The sequence below is a fragment of the Notolepis coatsorum genome (genome assembly GCF_963971535.1).
Source record: "Notolepis coatsorum genome assembly, chromosome: 2".
Lineage (NCBI taxonomy): Eukaryota > Metazoa > Chordata > Actinopteri > Aulopiformes > Paralepididae > Notolepis > Notolepis coatsorum.
In genome coordinates this window covers 167,430,315-167,456,864 of record NC_140166.1, presented here as the reverse complement: position 1 = coordinate 167,456,864, position 26,550 = coordinate 167,430,315, and the positions used below count along the sequence as shown (strand labels likewise).

At 43.6% G+C, this 26,550-nt stretch overlaps 1 protein-coding gene across 1 annotated transcript in view; it reads left to right on the top strand.

Moving 5' to 3' along the window:
- The first annotated feature begins 1,622 nt into the window (after positions 1 to 1,622).
- btbd8 (BTB domain containing 8) overlaps positions 1,623 to 26,550 on the top strand; it is an 87,840-nt gene continuing 62,912 nt past the window's right edge. Inside the window, exons 1-5 of the mRNA XM_084309314.1 lie at positions 1,623 to 1,688; positions 2,026 to 2,221; positions 13,888 to 14,064; positions 16,042 to 16,169; positions 17,810 to 17,927. Of these exons, the coding sequence (XP_084165440.1) occupies positions 2,118 to 2,221; positions 13,888 to 14,064; positions 16,042 to 16,169; positions 17,810 to 17,927 (527 nt within the window). The 5' untranslated portion in view covers positions 1,623 to 1,688; positions 2,026 to 2,117. The remainder of the gene's footprint in view (positions 1,689 to 2,025; positions 2,222 to 13,887; positions 14,065 to 16,041; positions 16,170 to 17,809; positions 17,928 to 26,550) is intronic.

Sequence of the window (26,550 nt, the reverse complement as noted above, 5' to 3'; positions counted from 1 at the left end):
CCGCAGGGGCTAGCAGGCGGAGCTATAGCAGAGAGGCAGTGCTGGCTGAGCTGGTGCTGGGCGAACTCTGCTGGTGGTAAAGAACTCCCCGTGTCCTGCAGGCAGCTCGGAGCAGGGGTGCTGCTACTCTCCAGTGCAGACAGCTGTTGACGCCCGGGCAGACTGCTTGGATGTCCCGTACGTCTCTGGCACGCAGACTATACCGTCACTGTAACTAGGTATAACACGAGCAATGCTACTGTGATCCTTAGCCGCACGCTACTTATACCGCTCACTGTAACTAGGTATAACTCGACTCTTAGTGCCCGACTGTGCACTTAATGTTCATAATATCATAACACTGGTACTGCTAGGATATCGTCTCCACTAGCCAGTACTTCCTATCACCCGTCTCTGTTCCACGGGGCACTCCGGCATAAACGTCAGCAACGGGGCTGTCTAGAGCTCCCCCGTTAGACGTGACTTCTCGTGGTCAAGTTCACTGCCGAGAAGAGAACGACTTCCGCTGCACTCCTCTCTTTATCATCTCTCAGCTCTCTCCGCCACTCTCTGCCTGCTACTGCCCCCTGCTGGTCCCGCCTGCCAGTCACACGGGGAGACGCACTGTAAAATATGAATCAATACTGTCATTTATGATCCGTATTCACATGCTCCTGGGACGGGGACGTTTGTGTCATTGTTCGTGTGAATCAATGACACTAGTTAGAATGTCTTTGTGTACAAAAAGGGATATAAACACAGTCAGCAGTTCTGAATAATATACCATATTTTCCAGACTGCTACAAGGTGAAAGAAACAGGCGTCACACGATTGGCCGCACATGTCACACGACCAGAAACGTCAGTGGCCAATCAGATCGCAGAACGCGCATGTGAACTGGAAATCCATTGGTAAAAGTATTGACGCGCCTGGCGTGCCTGCGCATCATGCACCCAACGCCGGAAATAATGCAGTGTTGACCAGTTTATAAAAATGATTTAAAATGTTTATTAGCAACGCCGAGCTTTCAAACCCCACCGTATGACGTATGTGTGTGTGTGAAACCTAGCCCCTTCCGTGACTGCGATGTGCAAGCCAGGGGCTTTTGAATCCGCTAATTGAACGCTGGGTACCTTTGAAATGTATATATATCGGACCCACCCCAGCTTTTAAGCAGTGCTTGGTGGTCCAAATTAGCCTGGCTACTAGGGAGCTGCGAGTGACTGCATATTCAAAAGCCCCTGGCTTGCACATCGCAGTCACTCACGAAAGGGGCTATAGCACAATGTGAACTCTTAAAAACGGGTGGCATTCCCCTTTAAGTTGTCGATTCTATACGACGGTGACCTAGACGGAGGCTGGATATAGGTTCCTTGCCGTCTCTGACCTACCTACGACGAAACGCAAGGGCCGGGGACAGTATTCTACTAAACCTGCCTAGGGTGGGGGACGGTCTCTACAGGAAGATGAAGGAGGAGACAGTGTCCAACAAAGCAGGCACTACTACTACAGCTGTTGGGCGCAATTAGCCTTAAAGCTAAACCAGAAAACGGGGACTGCGCATGTGTTGTACCTCAGGCCATGACGCAATTGTCTTCTCCTTGTCTTGTATTTTCAACTCCTAGGGGTGGGCGGCGAACAGCGTGCGACCGTGATGTCAACTCATTGGATGTCAACAACAAGGTAGCGGCGGCACAACGGCAGCAGCGGTCAGTCCATTTGGTCCTTCTGTTTGCTAACGTTACTAGCTGTTGTCGAGCCCTGTCTGTCTGCGACACAACACCGTTCATTACTGGTTGTTTTTCATTTATGTGGGTTTATATTGTATCACCCGGCAATGCACGATTGAAATAGCTAGCTAATTGCAGCTAATGTTAGAGGGAAATGAGAGTCCAGGGGCAAATGTTAGCTGCCGCTTTGTGCTGCTGAGCAACGAAAAGATGCGTGTAGCGATGTCTGTGTGTGTGTGTGTGTGTGTGTGTGTGTGTGTGTGTGTGTGTGTGAAAAAAGGCAAGCTTGCTAAAATCTTGTTCTCTCCTCTCTCAGACCGGGGGTCCAACTGCCAGCCGTGATGCTGAAGTAGCCAGAAGCTCCTGTTAGATTCAAAAGGCTTAGCAACCTTTTTCAAGGCGAAAATAATGATTAACATAGAGGCTACAAGAGACTTCCAGGCCAAGGAACGAAAATACAAAGGTCAACTCAAGAGATGTTTATCATCTGCGTTATCTACTGACCTGAACAGGTAAAGGCATTCTACACTGTGAGCTCTTTTTACACAATACTGCAAGTGTAGGCTCGATGAATGAATGGCTGCATCTTAATAGCGATTTTCTAGTACTAATTATACTCCAAGCACTTTACTTTGAATGGAAAGACTGCATACAGTAAACGTTTTCAGTATTGACGGGCCGGCCCTAGTAGGAATCAAACCCCCATCCCTGGCAGGCTGGCAGTGTTAGTGCCATGCTCTACCCATTGAGCTATACATGCTCAATATTGATGTTTTCCACCCATGTCTGGCTTATTTACAATGATATGTGAACACAATGTTTTCATCCACACACATAACGGCCCAACATGATTCTCATGTGTCTAGTCTACTAAATGGAAATGGAAATATGTTTATCTAATTACGTGTGGGGGGGGCGGGGGGGGGGCGGTATTTGCTGTCATCATATCATACTATTATGCCAGTAAGATTAAAGGGGAGTTGCACCTAATTTAATAATTCATACCATGTTATTACCATGGTCTAAAACATTCCAGAAATATTGGTAACAACAAAATATGCTCTCCCTAATTCAAACACTAGAGTGCTTGTGTGATGTCATCAGGTATAAAGCCTGGAGCTGCTCCATAGCCGACAGATTGTGTAAGATGGTAAAGGTGACACTGAGACCCAGGGGGATGTTCTGTGTATACGGGTGCATTTTCTGTTTCAGGAGTGAAGACACTACCATAGAATGAAGCGCTCTTCTCTCCCCAGAGGCTCACCTGGGCAGCCATGCCCTGCTGTCTGTGTGGCCATTCTAGTATATTCTCTCTCTTTCTCCTTATCTCCCTCCCTCTCTCCCCAGAAGACACCCACCTTTTTCCTGAGTTTAACTGTTGTTCTCACCCTTCAACAGCCCACAGCATCCTCCACATGCTCACTCACACATGCATAATAAGTCACATTCACCACTGATTCTATTCCTGCAACACACTTCATGACTTTGTTTGTACTTCTATTTCATTTTAAATATACTTTGTTAAACCTTGTTTCATGCGACCATAAATTTGATTGGTAGTGATGTACAGTACCTTTGTGGTTTATTTGACTTGGACCTAGATCTTGCTGGGTTTAGTTTTGTTTGATTGGCCTTTTGAGTATTTAGTCCCCTGTTTTGCATGGTTTGGTTGACTCACCGTGTGGGAGTCATTAACTGGTGCCATATTGGATTCAGGCGCTTGATTGTATCTTTGGTTAGAGTACTGAGTGGTACTATTGTTTGGTAAAGGTTACTAAAGGTAAATTCTGGGTGTATCATGCATTTGATTGGTTCCACTTTTGTCTCTGTCTAGCAGTTTGGGGTTGTGCATGGGGGATGGGAAGCAGTTTTTGTCCCTAGGTTAGATTTGTTTTTGCAACTATTGGTTTGTCTGGGTCCCTTCTCTGGATATTGGGGTTTAGGTAAGTGCTGGTCCACGTGTTGCTCTTGAGGATGGTCATGTCCCCCCCCCCCTTGTTAGGAACCATGTCCCCCCCCCCCCCTTGTTAGGAACCATGTCCCCCCCCCCTGGTTAGGAACCATATCCCCTGGTAGGTCTAAGTGATTGGTTCTCCCTATGAGAGCAGTCATTTAGTTGTTTCCTCTGCAGTGTGGCGGGGAGGGTGGTTAAAGCGTTTGTCTTGGGAACACTTCAGGACTGTCAGCTTGCTGGGCGCTTGGCCGGGGTCACTGAGTTCAGTGTTTAATCTGCCCAGTACCTGGCACGGAGACCAGAATTGAGCTTAGATCGTTAGTGGGCTATCAACCAATTCCTAATTTGGACTGATGTTCTCCTTTTAACTCGTTCGGCGCCAGCTATTAGACGGAACCCGTCATAGCAAGGCCACGCTTTAAAATACCTTGTTTGTAGAGCTATATAACTATATTCTATATTATAGCTATGGATACAATACTATGGCCCATTTGACATCACCTATCGTTCAATATGTGAAAAATAATAAATTTTTCCATCCATACGTTCCCGTGTTATACTGTGAATATAAGTATGGTTTTAGAGCGGTCTGGGGTAATTCCCGAAATGCTGAGTTATAGCCTTATACGTCAATTCTACTATAGTATAGACGCTGCCGTTTCTTGCCTGTACATGCTATTTTTCTGAAATCAAATCTATATCATAGGTATTATGTTCCATCATGGATGCATGAAAGGGGGGGGGGGGGGGGGGTCGTTTCTGATTATTTGATTGTCAGTAACGGCATTCGTATTGAACACTAAAAAAACGCTTATCAGCCCGATCAGTATAAAAGCATTGCAGGATCAAGCTAAAATTGACGTCAGATAGTCCTTACCTGTGATCGGGAGTATTCCAAAAATAATATTCCAATTGTTTGATCGCCATCTGGTACATCCAATGTCCATTTGGTCCACGGCATAACCCACCACAACATATGGATCGGGATATTTGACGTGCTTCAATGGAACTGGGAGAACCGCTCCACTCGGCCGACAAGGAAAAGTGAAACCGGAGACATTTGGCCATTCCACAAAGGGTTACAAAGGGTGCTCGATACCGCCATCTAGCTGGATGTGGTCGGTATTGCACTTTGGCGACCTCAGACTCATTCCCTATGGTAACACCAAGGTCCCTGGATGAATAATTAATAAAAATATCGAATAAAAGAATAAACGATCAAAACCCGAGAAATCTCGGGTCTGGCGCCCAACGCATGGGCGCCTGTTGCACTTTTCAATCTAATATTAACTTGTGTTTCATTCCACTGTATTCCAGTTAACCTCTATTCTATTCAGTACAACATGCAGGGTATAAACTGACCCTAACATGTAACATTGCTACCTCGTTTAGTCACTTAGCTGCTTTCCTAATTCCTGCGCTTTGGATATCATCTGAGTACTGATCCAATCCATTACTTTTAATGAACAGTATAGACTTGGACCGTCATTTTGGGGTCATTCACATTGCACATAAATCATTGACGTATAATTATATTCTTTCCATTAGAGTTCATGTGTCAAAAATGCAGCAAATCAAGTCACTTTGCTTAGTTTTCTGGCATGTACCATAATGTTTCTTGGTATTGGATTTTAGCATTGGGAAAATTCGCTCATACCGATATTGGACCTCATTCTCGAACGGACTTACAAGAAAGTTACCAAGACATTTCTTTGTAACTCGATTTACAAACTTTTTTTGGCATTCTCGAACGGCTTCATTTTGTAAATTCATTCGTAGGATTTACAAACTCGAAAAGGCAGTCATAAGTCGGACAAACCGGTGTGTGCCTGTGTTTTTAAGGGCTTCATTTGGGAGAAATCCTTGGGGATTGTGTTCACTTCGATTCTACAGACATCCTCGGAATTAAATAATTATAAAATAAAGGCAGTCATAAGACATGGGAACCCAGCTGCGATGATTTTGGCCACCTACGAATACCGCTTCACGTGTTCAGAAATTAGTACAAACCTTTTACAAAGAAAAATGAGGTCCATTGTATTTTAGCCTGGTATCGGTGCATCCCTTGGCACCATTCCTGTTCAGCTCCACTGGTAGGCCTTTCACACCGGCCGCGCACAGAGCCGGTTCCCGAACGTAATCTCGACCTGGTTGGTTCACACCAGGATTAATTGGTTCGGAGTGTGAAAAATCTGTGCTCAGCTGGAACCGGACATTTTTAGTTTTTTCCTTGCAAACCGTGACATCATCAGTGGGCGTATCGTATTCTAGGCTGTCAAGACAAGCGAAAAACGAACAGCAGAGGTTCGGCATTGCACTTAATCGATCCATTCAACAGGAAGCGATTTGCGACTGATCTCAAAATTAGATTAGATTCCAATGTATTGTTATTATACAGCACAAGTACAATACACCATCCAACCAGAGTGGATAGATAAATGCTCCAGAAATGAATATGCATGAGAAAAGGCTTAGTGAGCCTAAGCGCACAAACACACACACTGTATACGTTCGAAATGTAGGCTTCTATTATTCTAATGACTTGTTTTATTGCGTATCATAGTAGTAAGTCCTACTGTAGAACATGATATATTAGCATGACATCTGATTTATTAATGCCAATATTGAATGACTGCGCAATTGGCTCTTGACAAGTGTAAACTATCGATTACGCAGGAATCCCACCAGGCGCGGGCGTGAGGCGGGCGGGCGATCAGAGTTTCACTTTCGCTCCCATGTTAACAAGCGTCGCTGTTCCCACCAGCCGTGCGCGCGGGCGGGCGAGCGACTCGCGGGCGGGAAGCGAATAAAATTGCTTTGGTTGGATTCAGAGGCGTGCACCACTCGCATTTTCACAGAAATACACTCAATATAGGGCTGGGCGATATGGAAAAAAATCATATCGCGATAACGATATGATAATTTTATTTTATTTCTCGATATCGATAATTATCGAATTGTTATAAGTATAAAAAAAAAAAAAAAAAACATTTTTTTTTTTTTTTTTTTTTTTTTTAACAACAGATGTATGTTTATTTTGCAGCAATTCTTTGTCATTGCCGCCATCTTTAGTGTTACATCCCCTCACACTCCAGTTCTCAGGCTGCAGCTGGTTTAAAAGCTAAAGTAAACCGGCTTCTCTGCTGGCTGTGGCTCCAGAGGAGTTGAACAGTTCTGGCTCTGCTCGTTAATTTTCGATCTTTTGGCGCTTTTTTGGTGGACAAATCACCGCACATGTGCACTGTGACTCGTGACTGGAGTCTAGTTCTGCTAGCACACATAGCCTACTGTGTACAGACGGTTTCAAAATGTATTTTAAATTAGAAAGCAAACAAAATAAATGGACAAGAGAAAAAGAAATCTGAATTTGGTCAGTATTGTCATTTGGACAAGCAAAGCCATTACTTTAAGTTGCAGGCAAGAAAGACAAGTCTGTCCACTGTCTCTGGTTTTAAAACTGCCCTGTTGCAGGTAAATTTTTTTTTTTTTTTTTATTTCGATATTCGATATCGATTATTACAATATATCGCGATATTTATCGTTATCGTTATATCGCCCAGCCCTAACTCAATATCTGCATTATTACCACACATATAGATGTTGTTCAACCAGCTAATGTGTCTGTATCTTTCCCAATACAAATAAACCATACTATACTTTTTCAGGAGTACAGTCACACTGATTTCATCATTCTAAAATGAATTCTAACATTCTAATTAATTATATAATAACTGGTTTTACATGCAAAATGGACAATAGAACACTGGAACTGTAAATCTTTAAAAAATCTTCAAACGGGGACTGACTTTGCATAATAGACTAGGCATTTACAGCTGTTCCAATGTAAATGTGCCTTCCTCTGTGCGCTTTCGCCCGCTCTGAAGTCGGACTCGGTGTGGATGGCCACGCACGCTGTTCTCGCATGAAACCTGCGAGTGCTTGCGCCCGCGCCTGGTGGGATTCGTGCGTGAGTCAGTTGCAGTTAGCGTTGGACGCTTTAGCTCAACTGGTTAGTGCAGCTGCCTGTGGTTCCTATGGTCCCAGGTTCAAATATCTCAGTTACACAAGATACAATTTTTTTTTTTTTTTTTTTTTAAGTTATGCATTTATTTATTTATGGAGCATTTCTTTATCCACTCTGGTTGGATGGTGTAATGTACTTGTGCTGTATAATGACAATACATTTGAATCGGATCTCATCTTGAGATCACTACCTGTTGAGTGGATCAGCATGGTGCAATGAGATTAACCAGTGTGTCTTTGCTTAGTGTGAAAGAGGTATCGTTTCCAAATGTCCGCTATAGTTAGAAGTGTCCCACATCTTCCATTACCGGTGACAGCCTGTCCTAGCTCTATGAAATCACATATACGTTCTTCACATCATTCTGAATACTTTAACTGATTACACATTTATTTGTCTCTCTCTCTCTCTCTCTCTCTCTCTCTCTCTCTCTCTCTCTCTCTCTCTCTCTCTCAGGAAAGTCTTTTGAAAATGATGTCTGCCTCTAGCTTCCATGGGTCCAATATGTCTGGCTAGTCTGCCTCTTAACTATCTATCTGAAGATTCCCACTGCTTTATTAAAACAGCCTCTCAGTGTTTTGAGGCAGAGCCCTTTTATATGAAATGAACGATAAAGGGTTAAAACAAAAGGCAATGCCTCCAGTCGCGTCGCATAATTAGACAAAGTGTGTCATTCTATTTATAGACGTCGTTCTATTTCTGGAGCTTGGATAATCGTCCCTGTTGCAAATGTTGGGAGAAATTGGCTCTTTCAGCCAAGATCATGGGGTCTGCCTTTTCTGGAATAGCTTCCTTGACACTCATAACAACATTGTCCACTAATGATTTCCCCCCTAGGACAACCTTTTGGTGTGACTCAACAGCGCCCTCTGTTGGTCAGTCAGACACATTCAGTGTTTCCCATGGGTTCTTGGGGTTATTTCTGGCGGTGGCAAGCGGGGACAGGCAGCAGACACAGTGGAGCAGTGGAAAGGACTTGAGAACATGCAAAACAAGATTCATCGTTTGTGTCGGTGTTGCAGGCTGGTGTAAGGCCTATTTGCGGTGGTTTTGGCGCTGTATTTGTCACAAACATACACGGTTTGTATAGGGAGGTGTAGTCTGACGTCAATTTAGTTTCCCGCGCGGTCCACCCGTATAGGGATTTATCATTGGGAAAATTTATTATCGGCTATTGTAATAATTCTGCCTCATGAACATTGGCAAGCTTTCCATTTTTGCACAAAATGAGTTCCCTTCTATCACTAACATTATTGTTTAAGCATTTTTTGTGGAAATAAAATTAGTTATAAGGTTGTTTAATTTGTCATTAAAAAAATAACTACACTTACCAGTAGAACGCCTGTCGTTCAGTGCTGTCGCCTAATACAGCCAGGAGTCTACAGCCAGGAGTCTAGCGCCAGAGAAGTGTAGTTCCTCAGTGAACGGAAATATAAACGTTGTTATTTTGCTACCTTTACGATTACATTTTCATGTTGAGCTATAGATTGTGGATGAATACACACAGAAAGGTACACCATGCCAAATGTTCATGCTTTATTTGTTTTAAACGAGACGATTTAGAAATGTGTCCATTGAAAATACATTGCGATTTCAAGAGGGGTGGACTGCGCGCGTCAACACGTTAGGCAACCAACTTGCATTCAGCGTTTCTCTGATTGGCCACGATGCCCATGTGACCGCGGCAGCGCGAGAGAGCGGCAGTGCGGAAATAGGCTGCATTCTATTGCCATGCTCTGCGACAAACTCTAACCTTAACCAACTCCGAAAGAATGCCTAAACTTAACCCTAACCTTAACCAACTCCGAAAGGATGCCTAACCTTAACCAACTCCGAAAGAATGCCTAAACTTAACCGGCGAAAGAACTATTGCCATGCTCTAAGACAAACTCTAACCTTAACCAACTCCGAAAGAATGCCTAAACTTAACCCTAACCTTAACCAACTCCGAAAGAATGCCTAAACTTAACCCTAACCTTAACCAACTCCGAAAGAATGCCTAAACTTAACCGGAGAAAGAATGCACGTTTATATAGAGAGGCGATAAATGAATTAAACGTTAAAAAAAAAATGAAGTGATTTGAACTTGTCACCAACTGGACCGCAGGCTCCACAGCAAGGCGGCGAACGAGTTGAGCTAACCGTCGATGTGAAAACAGGGGGGATTACGGCTGCATAATGCCACGGCAGAGCTCCGCGCCGCGGGGGCGTGGCTAGGCGCAAGATGGTTGCCTTAAGTAATGAAGCGGACCGCGCGGGAAACAGAAATGACGTAACCACTACACCTCCCTATAGTCGAGGAAAACCAGGAAAAGTGGCATTTGAAAATCTTGTTTTTACAAGCCTGTAAAGGTTATGGAAAATTATACATTTCCAGAAAGTTTGGTAAATGTCATGGGAATATGTTCAAAATCTTTGTAATAACGGTTTGGTTGTAGTTACCTGGTAGTTGCCTTGTTAACTTTAGATTAGATTAAAAAAAAATTATTGTCATTATATAGCAGAAGTACAGCACAACGAAAAGAGGTTTCACATCTAACCAGAGTGCTAATGTAACAGTAAAATGCAATAGTGATATACAATGTACAGGTGATTAAATAAAATGTTGTACTAAGTATAGTGCTAATCAGAATAATGTACAGAGTTGCAATATTAATATGCACAGGTATGAAGACACTATGGTAGTAACTTGTCATACTGGCCAGCAGTGTAACTAGCAAGGGATATGTACAGATATAGATATCTACAGATATGTGAACTATAGTATCTACAGAAATTATTATATACGTATACAGGTATGTACAGACAGATGTGTGTATGTATATATAGTAAGAATAAATATATATATGGTATATACAGCATTATTGTACATGTTATCATAGAGTTATATGGGTAGGCTATAGTTTGAGTTAGGTAGTTATGATGATTATTATAATTACAGTGTAGGGCATTTGTAGATAGTGAAAGTGTGAGATGGGGATTTGGCGGAGCCCAATAGCAAACACAGGAGGAGAGAGAATGGAGCGTTTTAGGGTATTTTAATGTAGTTTTCCCCAAGCAGACAGTTTGACAGATGGAATGTGCGACAGACAGGTATAGAAATGTTCTTGGGGGTTAGTACAGGTGCACTCCTTGTGCAGTACGGGAGAATGTTCTTGGGGTTAGGACAAGTGCACTCCTTGTGCAGTACGGGAGAATGTAGACACAGGGCTGTGTCGGGTGAGAGCAGGAGCACTCCTTGTGCAGTATCAGCACGGGATGTCCGGGTAGGAGGGACACTGGAGCGGAGGTCTTGGAAGGCAGTTTAACACTCCCACGACGAGGGAACAGGACCCGCCAGCTGAAGTATCTTCTGACTGATGAGGGGATGAGTGACAGCTGTGTTGATGAGGGGATGAGTGACAGCTGTGTTGAGTGGAGAGCTGGCAGCGTGCGAGAGTGTGGGAGAGGATGAGGAGTAGTGAAGAAGGTGTGTGGAGAATGTGGAGGGAGGAAGGCTCTTGCTGTGATTACAACAGAAAGCCGTAGATAGGTATAAATTGAGTATAGGCAACAGAGTTCAAAGTTCGTACAGTATGTGTAACAGAGTCTAGGGTATAGGCAATGGAGTCGGAGTCCAGAGTTTATATGGTATGGGGGTATGAACAGAGTTCAGGGAGATGACAGCTGAGGGAAAGAAGCTGTTCCTGAGTCTGCTTGGTTCCTGTAAATACTAAACATTCTGATTACACAAGCCTATATGATGGTTGTAGCTTGTCAAAACTAGATCTAGTAAATTCAGAGCAATTATTAAAAAAAAATAGTTTTAATCTGTAATGCTGTCAAACACTTTTTTGTTTTGGTCTAATGTGTTGGTTGGAGTTGAGTGGGGATAGTCGATGGGTTACTATTAGGGATGTCTGATATTATCGGCCTACCGATATTGGCATTAAAATGTGATATCGAAAAATATCGGTATCGGTTTAAAAAGAAAAGAAAAAAAAGCTTTTTACATTTATTTACCCAGGCAAGCAAGTAAGAACAGATTCTGATTTTATTTATTGTCAAAAGTATGCATAATGTTGTGTTAATTCCACGACAAGAGATATGTAATGTTAATTACCTGAAATTATTCCGTTTTTTGGGGGGAGAAACCTTGCATATATCGGTATCGGTTGATATCGGTATCGGAAATTAAGAGTTGGACTATATCGGTATCGGTAAAAAAAGCCAATATCGAGCATCCCTAGTTACTATTGTTGGCCACAACCCAGGTTCTGGTCTGGAGAAATTCACAGTATATTACGTTATATTTATAAGTTATTATACTGTGAATTTCTCCAGACCTCTCAGAACCAGAGGTGTGGCCAGTAATAGCAAGCCCTCCCTTATGCCCTCTTCAACCCACACATCAGACTAAAACAAAAAATACAATATTGCAATACCAAGCAAGGCTCTTTTGCCCAGAGATCACTGTTTAACGGCACTATATTTTAAAGAATAAACTAAGAAACAGCTCAGAGTTCTCCATTATCTACTCTTTTTACTACACCATAGTGACATTTCGACACTGATGAAGAGCAGGTGTGCTCGGAATGTCATTCTGGTGTGTATCATTAAAATATAAAAGTATTGCATAATGGAGCCCTGCAGTGTAAGCTGTTTCTTTGTCTATTCTTTGATGGACTGTCTACATTCGATTCAGCACCTGTCCATGTTGGTTTTTGGATGTACAATATGTGCACATTCTTATCAGCATTGAACATTTAACCCAGACGGGTGTTGGACATGGAAGTTGAGTTATTTATCATGGAACAGACATGGAAAAGTCATGGAATTTGATTAGGAAGAAAATGTATGAATGTCTGTGTATGGCAAACACTCTATAGGTCACTCTTCAGTTGGTTCACTTGGTTGGTCGGTCGGTTGTTCTGCAAAGACTTCTCCACTCTAGTGGCCACAGGTTTGGCCCTAGGAGGCAGAAATTTGGCACGGAGGTCAAATGTGTGTGTTCATTCATGCTAATGTGGGAGGTGTGGCAATGGGTGTGGCCTATCGAGAAAAGGTCACAGCTATTGTGAATCCGCACTTGTTCTATAACACCGCCATGGGTAGCGCTCATAGCCATTAGAAGATTACTTTATTGTCAATGTACACAAGGCAATTTAAATGTACATATGCACACATTATGCATTTAATCAGAGGTCAGATTGAACGTAGGCTCGCCCGCAGTGCAGCGCTCCTTGAGCAGTTTTTTGGGGTCCAGTGCCTTGCTCAAGGGCATTTAGGCAGAAATGGTGGCCACCATAGATGTAATACCATCCACCCTTCAGTCACCACAGCTGGAAAACACCCTCCTCCGGTCTGTGGTGGGAATAGAACCGGTGACCTTTCGGCCTCTTTACCTCCAGGCTGTCCTGCCTCCCATTAGCCTGTGTGATGATGTCCTCACTGGGTGGAAGAAGGAAGAGGTTGGGACGTCGTGTGATTCTGCTGGTCTTCCTGACAACCCACTACTTCCCCCCCATGCGCCTCCTGAGCGCTGCGAGCAGCCAGCGGTTAGACTCGCTCAGCCCAGTGGGCTCGGGAGGCTGTGGCTGATTTCTGGGTCACCCAGTTCAGTCACTGCAATGCAATTTAATGACTGTGAGGAAGAGGAGACAGAACCGCCCGAGGACTTTATATACTTGTGTTTCTTCTTCCGAAGTCAGGAAAATTAGGCCATCGGATTAATCTTTTGAGTCTCGTGAATCTCGGGAGCCGGGTTAAGAAGATATTATGGTAATAAGGCCTCTTGACTTCACTACATCGCCATCATCTCCTGCTTTATTAGGTGCTAGGAAGCGGCACATCCATTACTACGGTGCTCCGTGTGCACGTTTGTTTGTGCGTGCACACTTGTGTTCGGTCAAAGCACCCCATAAATCACTCTCCCCATTTATTCAAATTTGACAACGGTGATGGATGGCAACAAGTGAATTGATTGATTCTTTGTAAAAAAAAAGAAATTTATAAAAATCTACAAGGCAGCGGGCCCAAATCTCAAATCCTGGCCTCTTGATCCTTCAATCACAACTGTTCCTGAACTGGAAGCAACAGTTCTGATTGGAGGATTAAGAAAAGAGAGTGGGGTTTGAGGTCAATTTGGGCCCCCACTCCCTTGACACCCCCCATCCCCCCGCAAATCACCTCCTCCTGATTGACCTGTGATGTATTTTTCCCAGGTTGCTACAGGAGGACCTAGAGACGGATGTCTCTCTGTGTGCCGGGTCCAGCTCCTTGCGGGTCCACAGGGCGTTACTCCTGGCCAGAGCCCCACACGTCCTCAGAGGGACTCGCAACGACCCCGACATCATCCATGTGCCCAGCTATGACGGCACAGAGCTTAAGGATTTCATCAGGTAAGATAAGATAAGATATTCCTTTATTGATCCCCTTGGGGAAATTCAGGCCATCAAAGCAGCATGGGGGAGGGGGGAGGGGAGGTACAGGTAGTAGAAGACATACAGGTACAGGTCACAGAATTATAGTACAGTAGTGGATATGTAAATACAAATTTAATAAAAAGGCACTGTAAACAATATACAATATAATTAACTCTGGACATGTGCATATGGGCAACAATGTGCGAGATGAGGGTATGTATGCCCTCCCAGTTGTATTTGAGGGTATGTATTTGCCCGAATCTAATGTATAATCTAAAAAAACGAAATGCTAAAATACTAAATGCTAAATATATGCAATATATAATCTAATAATCCAATAAACTATGACAGCACAGAGCTGAAGGATTTCCTCAGGTAGGTCCTATAGTAGTACATATGGCCTGGCTATGACAGCACAGATCTGAAGTATTTCCTCACGTAGGTCCTATAGTAGTACATATGGCCTGGCTATGACAGCACAAAACTGAAGGATTTCATCAGGTAGCTCCTATAGTAGTACATATGGCCTGGCTATGACGACACAGAGCTGAAGGATTTCATCAGGTAGCTCCTATAGTAGTACATATGGTCTGGTAGCTAGAATTACACCTGGTGAGCCATGTGATCGAGGCCCTGACTGGAATAGGCTCTGAACGTCTGCCAAACATAATGATTCTCTCACCCGAATTAACACTCAGTTCTCGCATGAGATGGTGAGAAAGCAGCCTTTAGGCCCTTGAACTAAACTGTAACTTCTGTATTTTAGACATAATATTGTCTTCTTCAAAGGAATCTTCACTGCTCTCCATGTAACTATTGCTTGTCAATAGCAATTGCTTGCAGCACACCCTCTTTGGCTATCAGTGTTGTTGCAGTTCCAACGGGTGTCTGACAGATGGCGCCAAAGTGCACCACTTTTTATCTGTGGGATTGGATACTTGTTCTCCCTATGGGTTTCGAATAGAATTGTGCATCTTATTAACAGCTAATAAATTGCATTTTAGAGACATGAACAGAGTTGAGGGTGGATTATCCCAGTGTGGTAACAGTCTACTTCGTTCCCATCAAGGACGATGCCTTCTGGCACAGCCAGAGTGGGAATGCACAACAAGCCTTTGATCAAATTAAATTATGCACGTTAATATAAAATATTTATCATCATCAATTCCAAAAATGTTTTTTCTTGTGTAACTGCAATGGTAAGAGCCTGTGTATGAGTTTGTTTTGCTGTATTATACACTGTTATGTCATGGGTAATATAGGGCGGTGGTGTAGGTCTACTGTACATTAGGTCTTTTTGGACAAAACTATATATCATCTGTGGCTTATTTGACTTCTGTCTTGCTCTGTGATGATGGCCTCGTCAGGCAAACTCATGCTTAACCCTTTCACTACCACACTGTTACCTGTTACCTATCCACTTCATGCCTACCACACTACAGAAGGTTAACCCTTTCACTACTACCCTACAGATGTTAAACGGTAACCCTTTGTTGTGTGGCAGACTGGCAGTGAAAGGGTCAACCTTCTGTATTGTCGCAGTGAAAGGGTTAATGCTTAACGTCAAACCGTGACTGCATTTGTCATTCCTGCACAGCACGGATAAATAGCAAAAACTGGTCAAAATTAAGATTAGCTATGATAATGTTACAGTAACATAGAGAGACCCTCGGGTCTCTGAGAGATCATATATATATTTAATTTCAAATTTAACATAGCGATCGTCAATTGTTAGGGCTTCCGGCTTGTCTAAAAATCTGTTTTTTTTAATCACCATTTCCTACTTTCAGCAAGTAACCAGGGACCCCTGCAACATCCAGACCCCCACCCCAGCATCCTCAGGGTGCTGTTGCTCTATCAGCGTCACCCTCCAGGAGTTTGTTGCACATTGTTATTTGAACGGGCCGTTAAGCGTGCTGCCTTTAATTAACCTTAAGAACGGACCCCCTGCAGGCGCGTCTACACGGCAGACCAGCGCATGCGCTCGGCGGGGAGGCTCTCAGACGCAGAGGAGGACTCGGTGCCAACCAATAAGCAGCCTGTACCGGACCCGGCAGACGTGCACACTTCCCCCGACTCAGGTAAACAGATCAACGCTCTTTTGGTCAGACGGACTGCTTCGATTTAGCTTCAGCCGCGGCTGCCAACCTCCCCTCCACCCCCACACACACCACATCCCAACTTGGCTCAGGCTATCTCAACCCATAATCCACTCAAGAGCTCATCTAATTTAGTTTGTTGTTATTGCTAATTACAGCAGGCAAATAATACAGGCAAAGAATCAATCTGTCAAAAAGCACACATTTTCGCGCACTTTTTTTCATCCAACCAGAGTGCAAATGTAACAGTAAAGTGCAATAGTAATGTACAAGTGATTAAACTGGGTATAAATGAGTACTACTGAGTAATAGTGCTAATCAGCTGTATGTACAGAGTTGTAGTAATAATATGTGCAGTGATACAGGTATAAAGACGTGATCGCCCTCTGTCCTCTTGTGTAGATGTATAAAGACGTGATCGCCCTCTGTCCTCTTGTGTACAGTAGATGTATAAAGACGTGATGGCCCTCTGTCCTCTTGTGTAGATGTATAAAGACTAACGGCTCGGGCACATTGAACACGCACGAATTTCACGCACGGGTTCCTAGCGGGATCGCGCGCCTGGCCAGACACACAGAGTCCGACTTCTCAGCGCGCTGCAGCGCGGAGCCCTGATAGAACCAGCAGCAGCACGAGCTCTCTCTCTCTCTCTAGAGAAAACGAGAAAGAAAGAGAGGGGGAGAAAGAGACTGGAGAGAGAGAAAGGCAGGGAGAATAAAGAGAGAGAAAAAGAGAGAGCTGTACTGTATTGTACCCATTCTGCAATCTGTTAATAAAATTTCCAATCAATCAATCGCATGGCGCACGCCTCCCGCGCCGCCTCGAATCCGATTGAAGCGGAAAAGATAGCGAGGCGCGCTCCCGCTTGCGGCCAGTGTGCACAGTAGCGTCCGTTAACATGGGAGCGGAAGTGAAGCGGCAGCCGCCCGTCCGTGTTCATTCGTGTGCTGTGTGCTAGGGCCGTAAGGCTGTCAAAGTTAACGCGGTATTAACGCGTTATCGCCCGATTCTATTAATGGCACTATTTTTTTAAACTCACGATTAACTTTTAAGATTTTTTTTTTTTTTTTTTTTTTTTTTAAACTATACTTCACTCGGGTGTATTATTGATGCTCTCATTGATACTGTGTGTGTGTGTGTGTGTGAGATATAGACAGAGAGAGAGGGGGGTGAGAGAGATGAGGAAGGGACAAGAGAGAAAGAGAGCTGGGAGAGTGTGTGTGAGAGAGAGGGGGGTGTGTGATTACTCAGCCTTTGTGTGGGTGAATGTAACAAGTTCCTAACGTTTTCTTTCCCCTATTATTTCATGCACACTTTATTCATTGTTTTAAATTATTATTTTCTTTTAAGTTATTTTGTGCATCACTCTGTTTTGAATTTGATGCAAATTTGCAATGCATGAGGGTCATCCTTTTGTGTTAAATGGCTGCATAATGACTCATGTTGATAAGAGTATTAAAACTTGGAACTTGAAAAAGATCCGTTTAAGGTATAAAAAATCCGATTTAATTTGTGATTAATAGCGAGTTAACTATGGACAATCATGCGATTAATCGAGTTAAATATTTTAATCGATTGACGGCACTAATAAAGACGTGATGGTCCTCTGTCCTCTTGTGTAGATGGGGTTGTCCTGGAGCCAGCCTCGGGGCTCGGAGCAGACCTGCTGGATCTGTACCAGCGGGGGGAGCAATGTGACATCAGTATCCAAGTAGGGGAGCAGGTCTTCCCCTGCCACAGGTAGATCTTAATACTAGGGGTGTAACGGTACGTGTATTCGTCCCGCGAATTTACGGTACGGCCGTCACGGTGCGGTACGTGCAGCCATACGAAGGATACGCCTCGGAGCCTTCCCTCGCGCGTCACAGAGGACCCTTCCCTCGCGCGTCACAGAGGACCCTTCCCTCGCGCGGCACAGAGGACCCTTCCCTCGCGCGGCACAGAGGAGCGCTTCACTTCCGCTCCCATGTTAACGGACGTAGCTGTGCCCACTGGCCGCAAGCGGGCGCGCGACTCGCGGGGCGGAAGCGATCGTTTTTGCTTTGGTTGGATTCGAGGCGCGCACAGAGGCCTGCGCCACGCGCATTTTCACTGAAATACACTCAATATCTGCATTATTACCACACATATAGATGTTGTTCAACCAGCTAATGTGTCTGTATCTTTCCCAATACAAATAAACCATATTACTATACTTTTTCAGGAGTACAGTCACACTGATCATCATTCTAAAATGAATTCTAACATTCGAATTAATTATATAATAACTGGTTATTCCGGTTTGAGAACAAGATGTAAGCGGTCACGTTTGGTCAACGCTCCGCTCCCGTTAACGTTAATTTAGCTTCAAAACCCTCTTTGTACAACACTAATGTGTTTAAACCTCGACGTATATATTAACTAAGACCTTCTACTAACTATATCAACAGAAAGAATCAACATGGGATCAAAGAAAGAACCTGGAAAGAGACGCGGAGTAGACAATCTAACGGACCCGGCGGTGACGCGCTCCGTGAAGGAGATAGCAGTGGAAATTGAGAAGAAAACATCCGACAATACCACCGTTCCCAACGCTCCTGCAACCTCATCCGAAACAGACATGGAGAATACACCACCCGATTTCGAGTCTCTGACTAATCTGATAAAGGACTTGATAAAGGACTTGACCGACAAGGTGGATAAAGCTGACGTCAAGGCTGACGCTTTTAAGTTATATATCGAGGCTAAATTCGAAGAGTTTAAAACAGCGGCTGCAAAACAAACTGAGCGTATTACTGCAGTTGAAAACACTGTGGACGAATATACACTGAAAGTCGATGAGAGCAAGAAGGCTCTTCATGAAGAAATCATGGAGCTAGCGGGGGAGATGCAACAGGGTGACAGGGTGACAGGGTGAGAGAAGAGGGTGAGAGAAGATGCATGACAACAACGAGAAATCAATGGAGAGGTTGCTCGAATTCGAACGTCACTCTCGTAGATGTAATATCCGTATAGTGGGATTGGATGAATCAGTCAAATGCACAGACGACTCATTTCCATCAGTGTTAGTTGAAATTCTAGGTAAAGATATCCTCCCCCAGGTGCTCCAGTAGCACACCATGTACCGCGCTGCGTCGCGGAATACCGTGCTGCGTCACGGATCTGGTTGACTCCGAGTTCGATTCCCGGACTTGCCGTCATTTGCCGAATGTCTTCCCCTGCTCTCTCCCGTTTCACCCTACAACTGTCGGTCATGCTTGACCAGAAAAGCGATAAACGCTAAAAAATAAAGTTAAAAAAAAAAAAAAAAAAAATCCTCCCTACAGTACCGATAGTGGATCATTGTAACAGAATCGGCACCCGAGACCCCAGCGGCAACAAAGTGAGAGTGATCATTGCTACTCTGCGTAAAACTGAAATAAGAGACGCGATCATCAGTTACAAGGATGTGATGCAGCAGCTCTATAAGAAAAATCTCCATCCCAGCCTACGTTATCCAGCGTTTCTTTCCATTGTGGGGGAAAATGGAAAAATTATCGGGCTACGTTCGCCAGTCATACATTATTTTATTATGTATGCATCAGAGAATGGCTTCTTGTGTTTAGCCAAAACCCATGCCACTGAGTCAGGACTTTGTTGCTTTTTCTCGTTGTGACATAGATTTAACAATAATTCTGCTTGCAGCTTGATATGATGATTTCATTCTATTTATTTTTGTGGTTCTTAGCACTGAATTTTGAGGAAAGGTCGCATCAAAATAACTGTTTTGTTTCGTAGTGGCTTTTCAAATTGCCACTCTTCACAAGAGCTACCGTTTCTTGGCATATTAGGCACATTGGTTTGGTGCTGGGAGGATGCACGCATATTTTTCAGTCCATTCACCTTTGAATTGCAGCGATTTTCACTGTCGACTTTTCTTTTACTGGCCATCTTTGAACATGCCCATTTTTCTACTAGCTGCCTGCTGGCGAAACTAGGCTACTAGCTACATTTATCTCACAGAGATAAAACTGGGAACGAGGTTACTAGCTACAGTACCTGCAGATTAGACTACCTGTAGATGCGCTGTCAACTCTCGCTCTGACTCGAACCGTTGAAAGAGACGACACACATTCCGTGAAGATCCGCCATACTCTGCCTCTGATTTGCAGACTGTGGGTGGGGGGGGGGGGGGACGCTGACGGGACACTGAATGTGATTGGACCAGAGTAGACAGACGCAGACAGTGGCGCAGTGCTTGCAGAGGAGATAGCCGAGAATTTTGAGGATGCTTGCCATATGCACTGGATGACAGGATATATTTTCCTTCCACTTTACTTGGTATCACTCCGGAATCACGTTTCAACCAAGTCACTAACGTAACGTTGCTGTCATGAGCCTGCGCTATGGTAGCCTACAAGTGATAAAATAAATAAAACTTCCAACTCGCGTAACGACTCGGCAAAAAGTTGCGCGCAGCGGCTACGTGGCGTAGTGGGCAAGGCGCTCGCCACGAAATCTGGAGACGCTGGGCTTGCCTGTTCGAGCCCAGCGCTCCACATCTGCTTTCAGTTTAGCTGGTCGTCCGTACTAATACACATTGGCCGTATTAGGGGGTGGGAAACTGATGGGTGGGGATCGGGCGTTGTGGACAGCGACTCCTACAGGTCGGTTGGTGCGCCTGCGCAGTAGAATCAGGAAGTGTCGGGGGCAGCGTGAGCCTCCCACGCGTTTCTCCTCGCCACTGAGAGATCGAGCTGCGCAGGTGAAAAGATGCGACTGCTGTTACCTCAAGTACCGGAGGGGACTTGTGCTATGTATGACTTAGTCCACATTGCAGCCGGCTTGTGGGAGGCAAGAAACAGCGTTCGTGACAGGGGAGGGTTGAATTGGATGATACGAAATTGGGATGGGAGAAAATATAGAAAATGGGAGAAAAAGTGGACCAAAAAAAAAAGTTGCGCGCGGGCCGCACTAGGGCTGTCTTAAATACTTCGAAGCTTTGTTCGATGGGCATGGGATTCGAATATGAAAAGAAAATTCGATTATTAAAAAAATATATATATATATATGATTTTTTTTGTTGCAAAATCAACTCTGCCTCTCTTTGTTAACTACAACAAGCAATGCTGTTTGTTATTTAAGATGAGGTCGGACTCGGCACTGACAGATTTGTGTTCATTGTGCTGCTTTTATAAAGCCTCAAATGACGGCTTACAATATTTCATGAAAACAAAGTGTTTTGTTTGTCTAAAATTTTTAAAGGTTTAAACTTTACAGCACTGACAAAGTTGAACAAAGTGCTGTACAAGTCCCACAACATAAAAAATAATATATATTAAAAAAGATATATATATTTAAATTTTTTTTACTTTGATGTCAAGTAGGGGGTCGCAAAATATCATCCAGCGGGCCGCAATTGCCCCGCGGGCTGTGAGTTTGAGACCCCTGCTCGCGAGGTCCGTGCGAGAACAGCGCGCGTGGCCGGGCACACCGAGGCACATTTACATTGGAACAGCTGCAGGGTCATTACAATTTTACAGTTTTCTTTCGTTTTCTTGTTCGCCCAATAATGTTAACCAAATGAAACCAATGGAAAGAAACGCACCAACAAACACACCAACATTCTCCCCTGCCGGACTCGAGTAGGGTAAATCTGCAGTGCCGCAGCCTCATACATTGCTGTACTCGCAGGCACAGCTGATCAAATAAAAAAAATAAACATACTTTTCCTATAGAAAATTTGCATCCGGCCAGTGCAAAGAGGGTCAGCCTGTTTATCTATCTTTCTTTCTTTCTTTCTTTCTTTCTTTCTTTCTTTCTTTCTTTCTTTCTTTCTTTCTTTCTTTCTTTCTGGAATATTCAGAAGGTGTTTTATTTTTTCCAATAATGATATCTATCACAATATCTGAGTAGGTAGGCTAACGAAGATCACATGTTCAATAATCCAGTTCATCATATTTCACTGCATGGTAATAGGAAAACAAAAACTACATTTTAGTTAACATCTTCAAATATTTCTGAAATAAGAAATAATTTGGATTTAAAGAGGCACTTCACCAAAAGATAATGCTGATCAAAGTTTTGCACATAATCTCACACACATCCCAAAACTCTAAACTGCTTTGCACACCTTCATTTAGTTTGACAGTTATTGAGAATAAATTAGTTTGAATATGGCCACCAGTGATGTCATCGGGGACTTGAATGTGTTGTGTTAATTACAGCTCCATGAAATGATGTAGATGAAAAAATAGCAACACCTTGTCTTATAGGGACTGTTACCTTATCATTTAATTTAGCTGTAATTAACACAACACGAGGATTCAATGTCCCCGATGACATCACTGGTGGCCATTTTCAAACTCATTCACTCTCAATAACCTAAATTAATAGTCAATAGTGTGCAAAACTGTTTTTCTACGTGTGCGATTATGTGCAAAATAAATGTAGCATTATTTTTTTGGTGAAGTGCCCGTTTAATATTTACTTTTCATCATTCAGACAACAAAATTGTGTATCAAGATTCACAATATATTAAAAATAAACCCCAGGATACAATGGGACGGATAGACGATAAACGATACAACCGTTCGGGGCGACTGGTTTGAGAGGTAGAGCAGTCGTCTGGCAATCCGGAGGTTCCAGGTTAGATTCCCGCTCCTTTTAAAAAAAAAATTTATTTCTTTTTATTTTTTTAATTCTTTTAAAATTTTTCCATTTTTCTCCCATCCCAATGTTAGTCGTTATGCCAATTCCCAATCCCCTTCCTGGTCGTTGCGCACTCTACCCCCTACCGTCGGTCTGGGAGGGCGGAGAAGTATCACATGCTTCCTCTGACACATGTGTAGCCAGCCCACCGCTTCTTTTCACCTGGCAGCGCGGACTCTCACTGGGAGAGTGTAACGTGTGGAAGGTCACACTACCTCTCCCAGATCCTTCCCTTGCTGTGCAGGCGCCCAGACCGAACTGTAGGAGTCGCTGTTTTACAACGACCAGGACCCACCCACGCCGGCTTTCCCACCCGCTAACACTGCCAATTGTGTTAGTATGGACGGTCGGCCAAGCCGGAGGCACCACAGCCGGATTCGATCCCACAGCCGGATTCGATCCCACTGGCTCTGTGGTGGTAGACAGACGCTTAGTCCGCTGCGCTACCCAGCCGCCCTCGATTCCCGCTCCTCCCGGGCAGCGTGCCGATGTGTCCTTGAGCAAGACACTTAAAGGAAAACTCCAACATTTTGGGAAATTAGCTTATTTGCCATCTACCCTGGAGTTAGACAAGAAGATGCATACCTTTTTCTTCTCTGTGCATGCAGTAGGAGTAGGAAGACGTTGGGAACTAGGCTAATGGAGGGTAGATGGCAAATAATCTAATTTCCCAAAATGTTGGAGTTTTCCTTTAACCCCTAATTGCTCCTGATGAGCAGGTTGGCACCTTGCATGGTTGCCTTCGCCGTCTGTGTGTGAATGTGTGAGTGAATGGGTAAAATGTGAGTAACAAATTGTAAAGCGCTTTGGATAAAAGCGCTATATAAAAAAGCAGCCATTTACCATCGCCCAGCCTCTGTGTCGAGAGTTCTGCAGCACTGATCAGTATGGTAACCCAGTGGTGACTGCTGCAGCACTAGGGGTGGGGAAAAAAATCGATACGTAGTAGTATCGCGATACTTTGCGTGGCGTTACTGTAACGATACAGGGACGCCAAGTATCGATATTTAATTCATAAAAAATACAAATAAAAAAAATGTATAAGGAAGTTGCATTGTTCATTTCAATACCTGTAATAGTACAGTAGTCCACACACACATGGAATATGACTGTAATACAAACAGTTCAGTTTGTCAGGTACATGCAACACAGATTACAGTGTTGACATCTGTCAGCTTGAGAAAATACCATGTTCTGCAATAAAAATGATTGAAGTGAGATGAACAGACTGAACTTAATTTTATTAGATAAAACATGTTGACAAAGTTTTACTTTGCAGTTGAAAAAAGGTAATACATTTAATGAGCCAAAAATATATATATATATATATATATCGCAATATTGTCAGCGCATCGCGATATATTTAGTATCGACGCTAGTATCGTATCGTGAGGTCTCTGGCGATTCCCACCCCTATGCAGCACTGATCAGTATGGTAACCCAGTGGTGACTGCTGCAGCACTGATCAGTATGGTAACCCAGTGGTGACTGCTGCAGCACTGATCAGTATGGTAACCCAGTGGTGACTGCTGCAGCACTGATCAGTATGGTAACCCAGTGGTGACTGCTGCAGCACTGATCAGTATGGTAACCCAGTGGTGACTGCTGCAGCTTTAGCCTCTGGGGCTTTGGCCCATGGGATCTGAATGAATGAATGAATGAATGAATGAATGAATGAAAACTTTATTAACAGATTGCAGAATGGGTACAGTGCAGTACAGCTCAATACATACAATTGTTAAGGGGATGCAGACCAGAGAAAGACTTTCGTCTTGTTTACACCAGGGTCCCCCATTTCCAATTCATCGTAACATATATGACATATATGACATACAGATAGACAGTACTGCTACATCTATACATTTATGACATACCAGATTTGCAATTACAGTACTGTATTTGTGATACAAAAAGAGTCCAGAAAGAAATCAGTCCCTGTGGGAGTTCAGCCCATTTAAGCTTCCGCAGATGGAAGAGGCATTGCTGTGCTTTCCCCACAGCAGAGGTAATGTTGATGCCCCAGGACAGGTCATCTCACATCACTTTCACTGTCCGCTAGGGATGGGTACCGAATCCGGTACTTTTAAGGGTATCGACCGAATCACGTCGGTACTACCAGAGTACCGGTTCACGTGAGATCCACCGATTTAGAAGAAAAAAACACGAAACAAAACCTATGAAGTGTGCCGCACGTTCACGACAACGTTCACAAGCACAATACACACTTATCTAGGATTTGACTTGATTCAACAACAAAGCAGTCGGGGCAATGGCAAGCCGAAAACGTCGCAAGTGTTGTTACACTTTACAAATCTAGATGCAGACAACGCTCGCTGCAATATTATATATTATATATATATATTAACAAGTTCTAAATAAATAATAATGATAATAAATAATTTGAAGTTTGGATTTTTTTTACAACTGAGGTAGGTAGATTACATTTTTAGAGACTAAAGTACAGATTAACGTATCGATTAACAGGTACCGGTACCGTTATCAGTTCAAATGTGAACGGTACCCAACCCTACCATCCGTTGTCCGCCTTCCGTCTCCGTGCCAGGAGGAGAGACGTCCCCCGCTCACGCAGGCTGGCATGATGCACATTATTTCACCAAACGCATCTGACTCGCGGCTTCTGTTACAACTGTGGAATGTTACCGCGAGATGAGAATAGAATAGAATCTTTATTGTCATTGTTGGTACAACGAAATTTTGTTTGGAGCATCACCACTGGTGCAAAATAATAATGTCAATAATAATAATATAATAATATAGTATCAATGTCCCAATGTCCTCAATAATAATAATATACCATCAATGTCCCAAATGCAATAGTGCTAGTGCAAATAAATAAATATTACAGTGACAGTCCAGTTGAGTTAATGGGTGGAGGGCCTCCTTCTCTGCCCTGGTGCAGCTGGAAAACCACACCAGTAGTCCGTGTACTACTGGTACTGCGCAGTGGTAGAAGTTGGCCATCAGTCCCTGTGGGAGTTCAGCCCATTTAAGCTTCCGCAGATGGAAGAGGCGTTGCTGTGCTTTCCCCACAGCAGAGGTAATGTTGATGCCCCAGGACAGGTCATCAGACATCGTCACGCCCAGAAACGTAATAATTTTTTTGGATCAAATGTTTTTTTATTTTCTCTTTTTTTACATGAAACAAGACAAACAATACAGTAACTGTAATAATCAACAATAACTCACAGGACAATAACAGAAATAATAATAACAATAATGACAGTCCGGTAATTAAATCAGAATGATTTAATTGATTTTAATCTACTTCCTATTTTAATCTACTTCCTGCTTCAGCAAAGCAAGCTGCTTTTGCTGTCGCTCCGCTCCGCTGCTTTTGCCTATCGCTATTATAATGATTTATTACAGCCCTTTCAACTTTAATTACTCTGTACGTTAACTCCCAATTCCTATGGTACTTCTCCAGAACTGTGAATCTTCTTATCTATTCAGATTTTTTACCACAGTCGAAAAGACGAGTAGCAAGATTCTCCGTGGGAGGAATAGCGAGCCGTCTTATCAGCTACACACAAAGGACTATGTCGGAAGGCAAGGATATTTATGAAAGACGAGGAAGGTTTTCCTTGTTATTTTGAGTTTTAACGAGACGGAAGACGACAGTGTGAGTAATAGCACAGCTCCAGGGCAACGGAACTGCCCCGTGCCACCATCACCA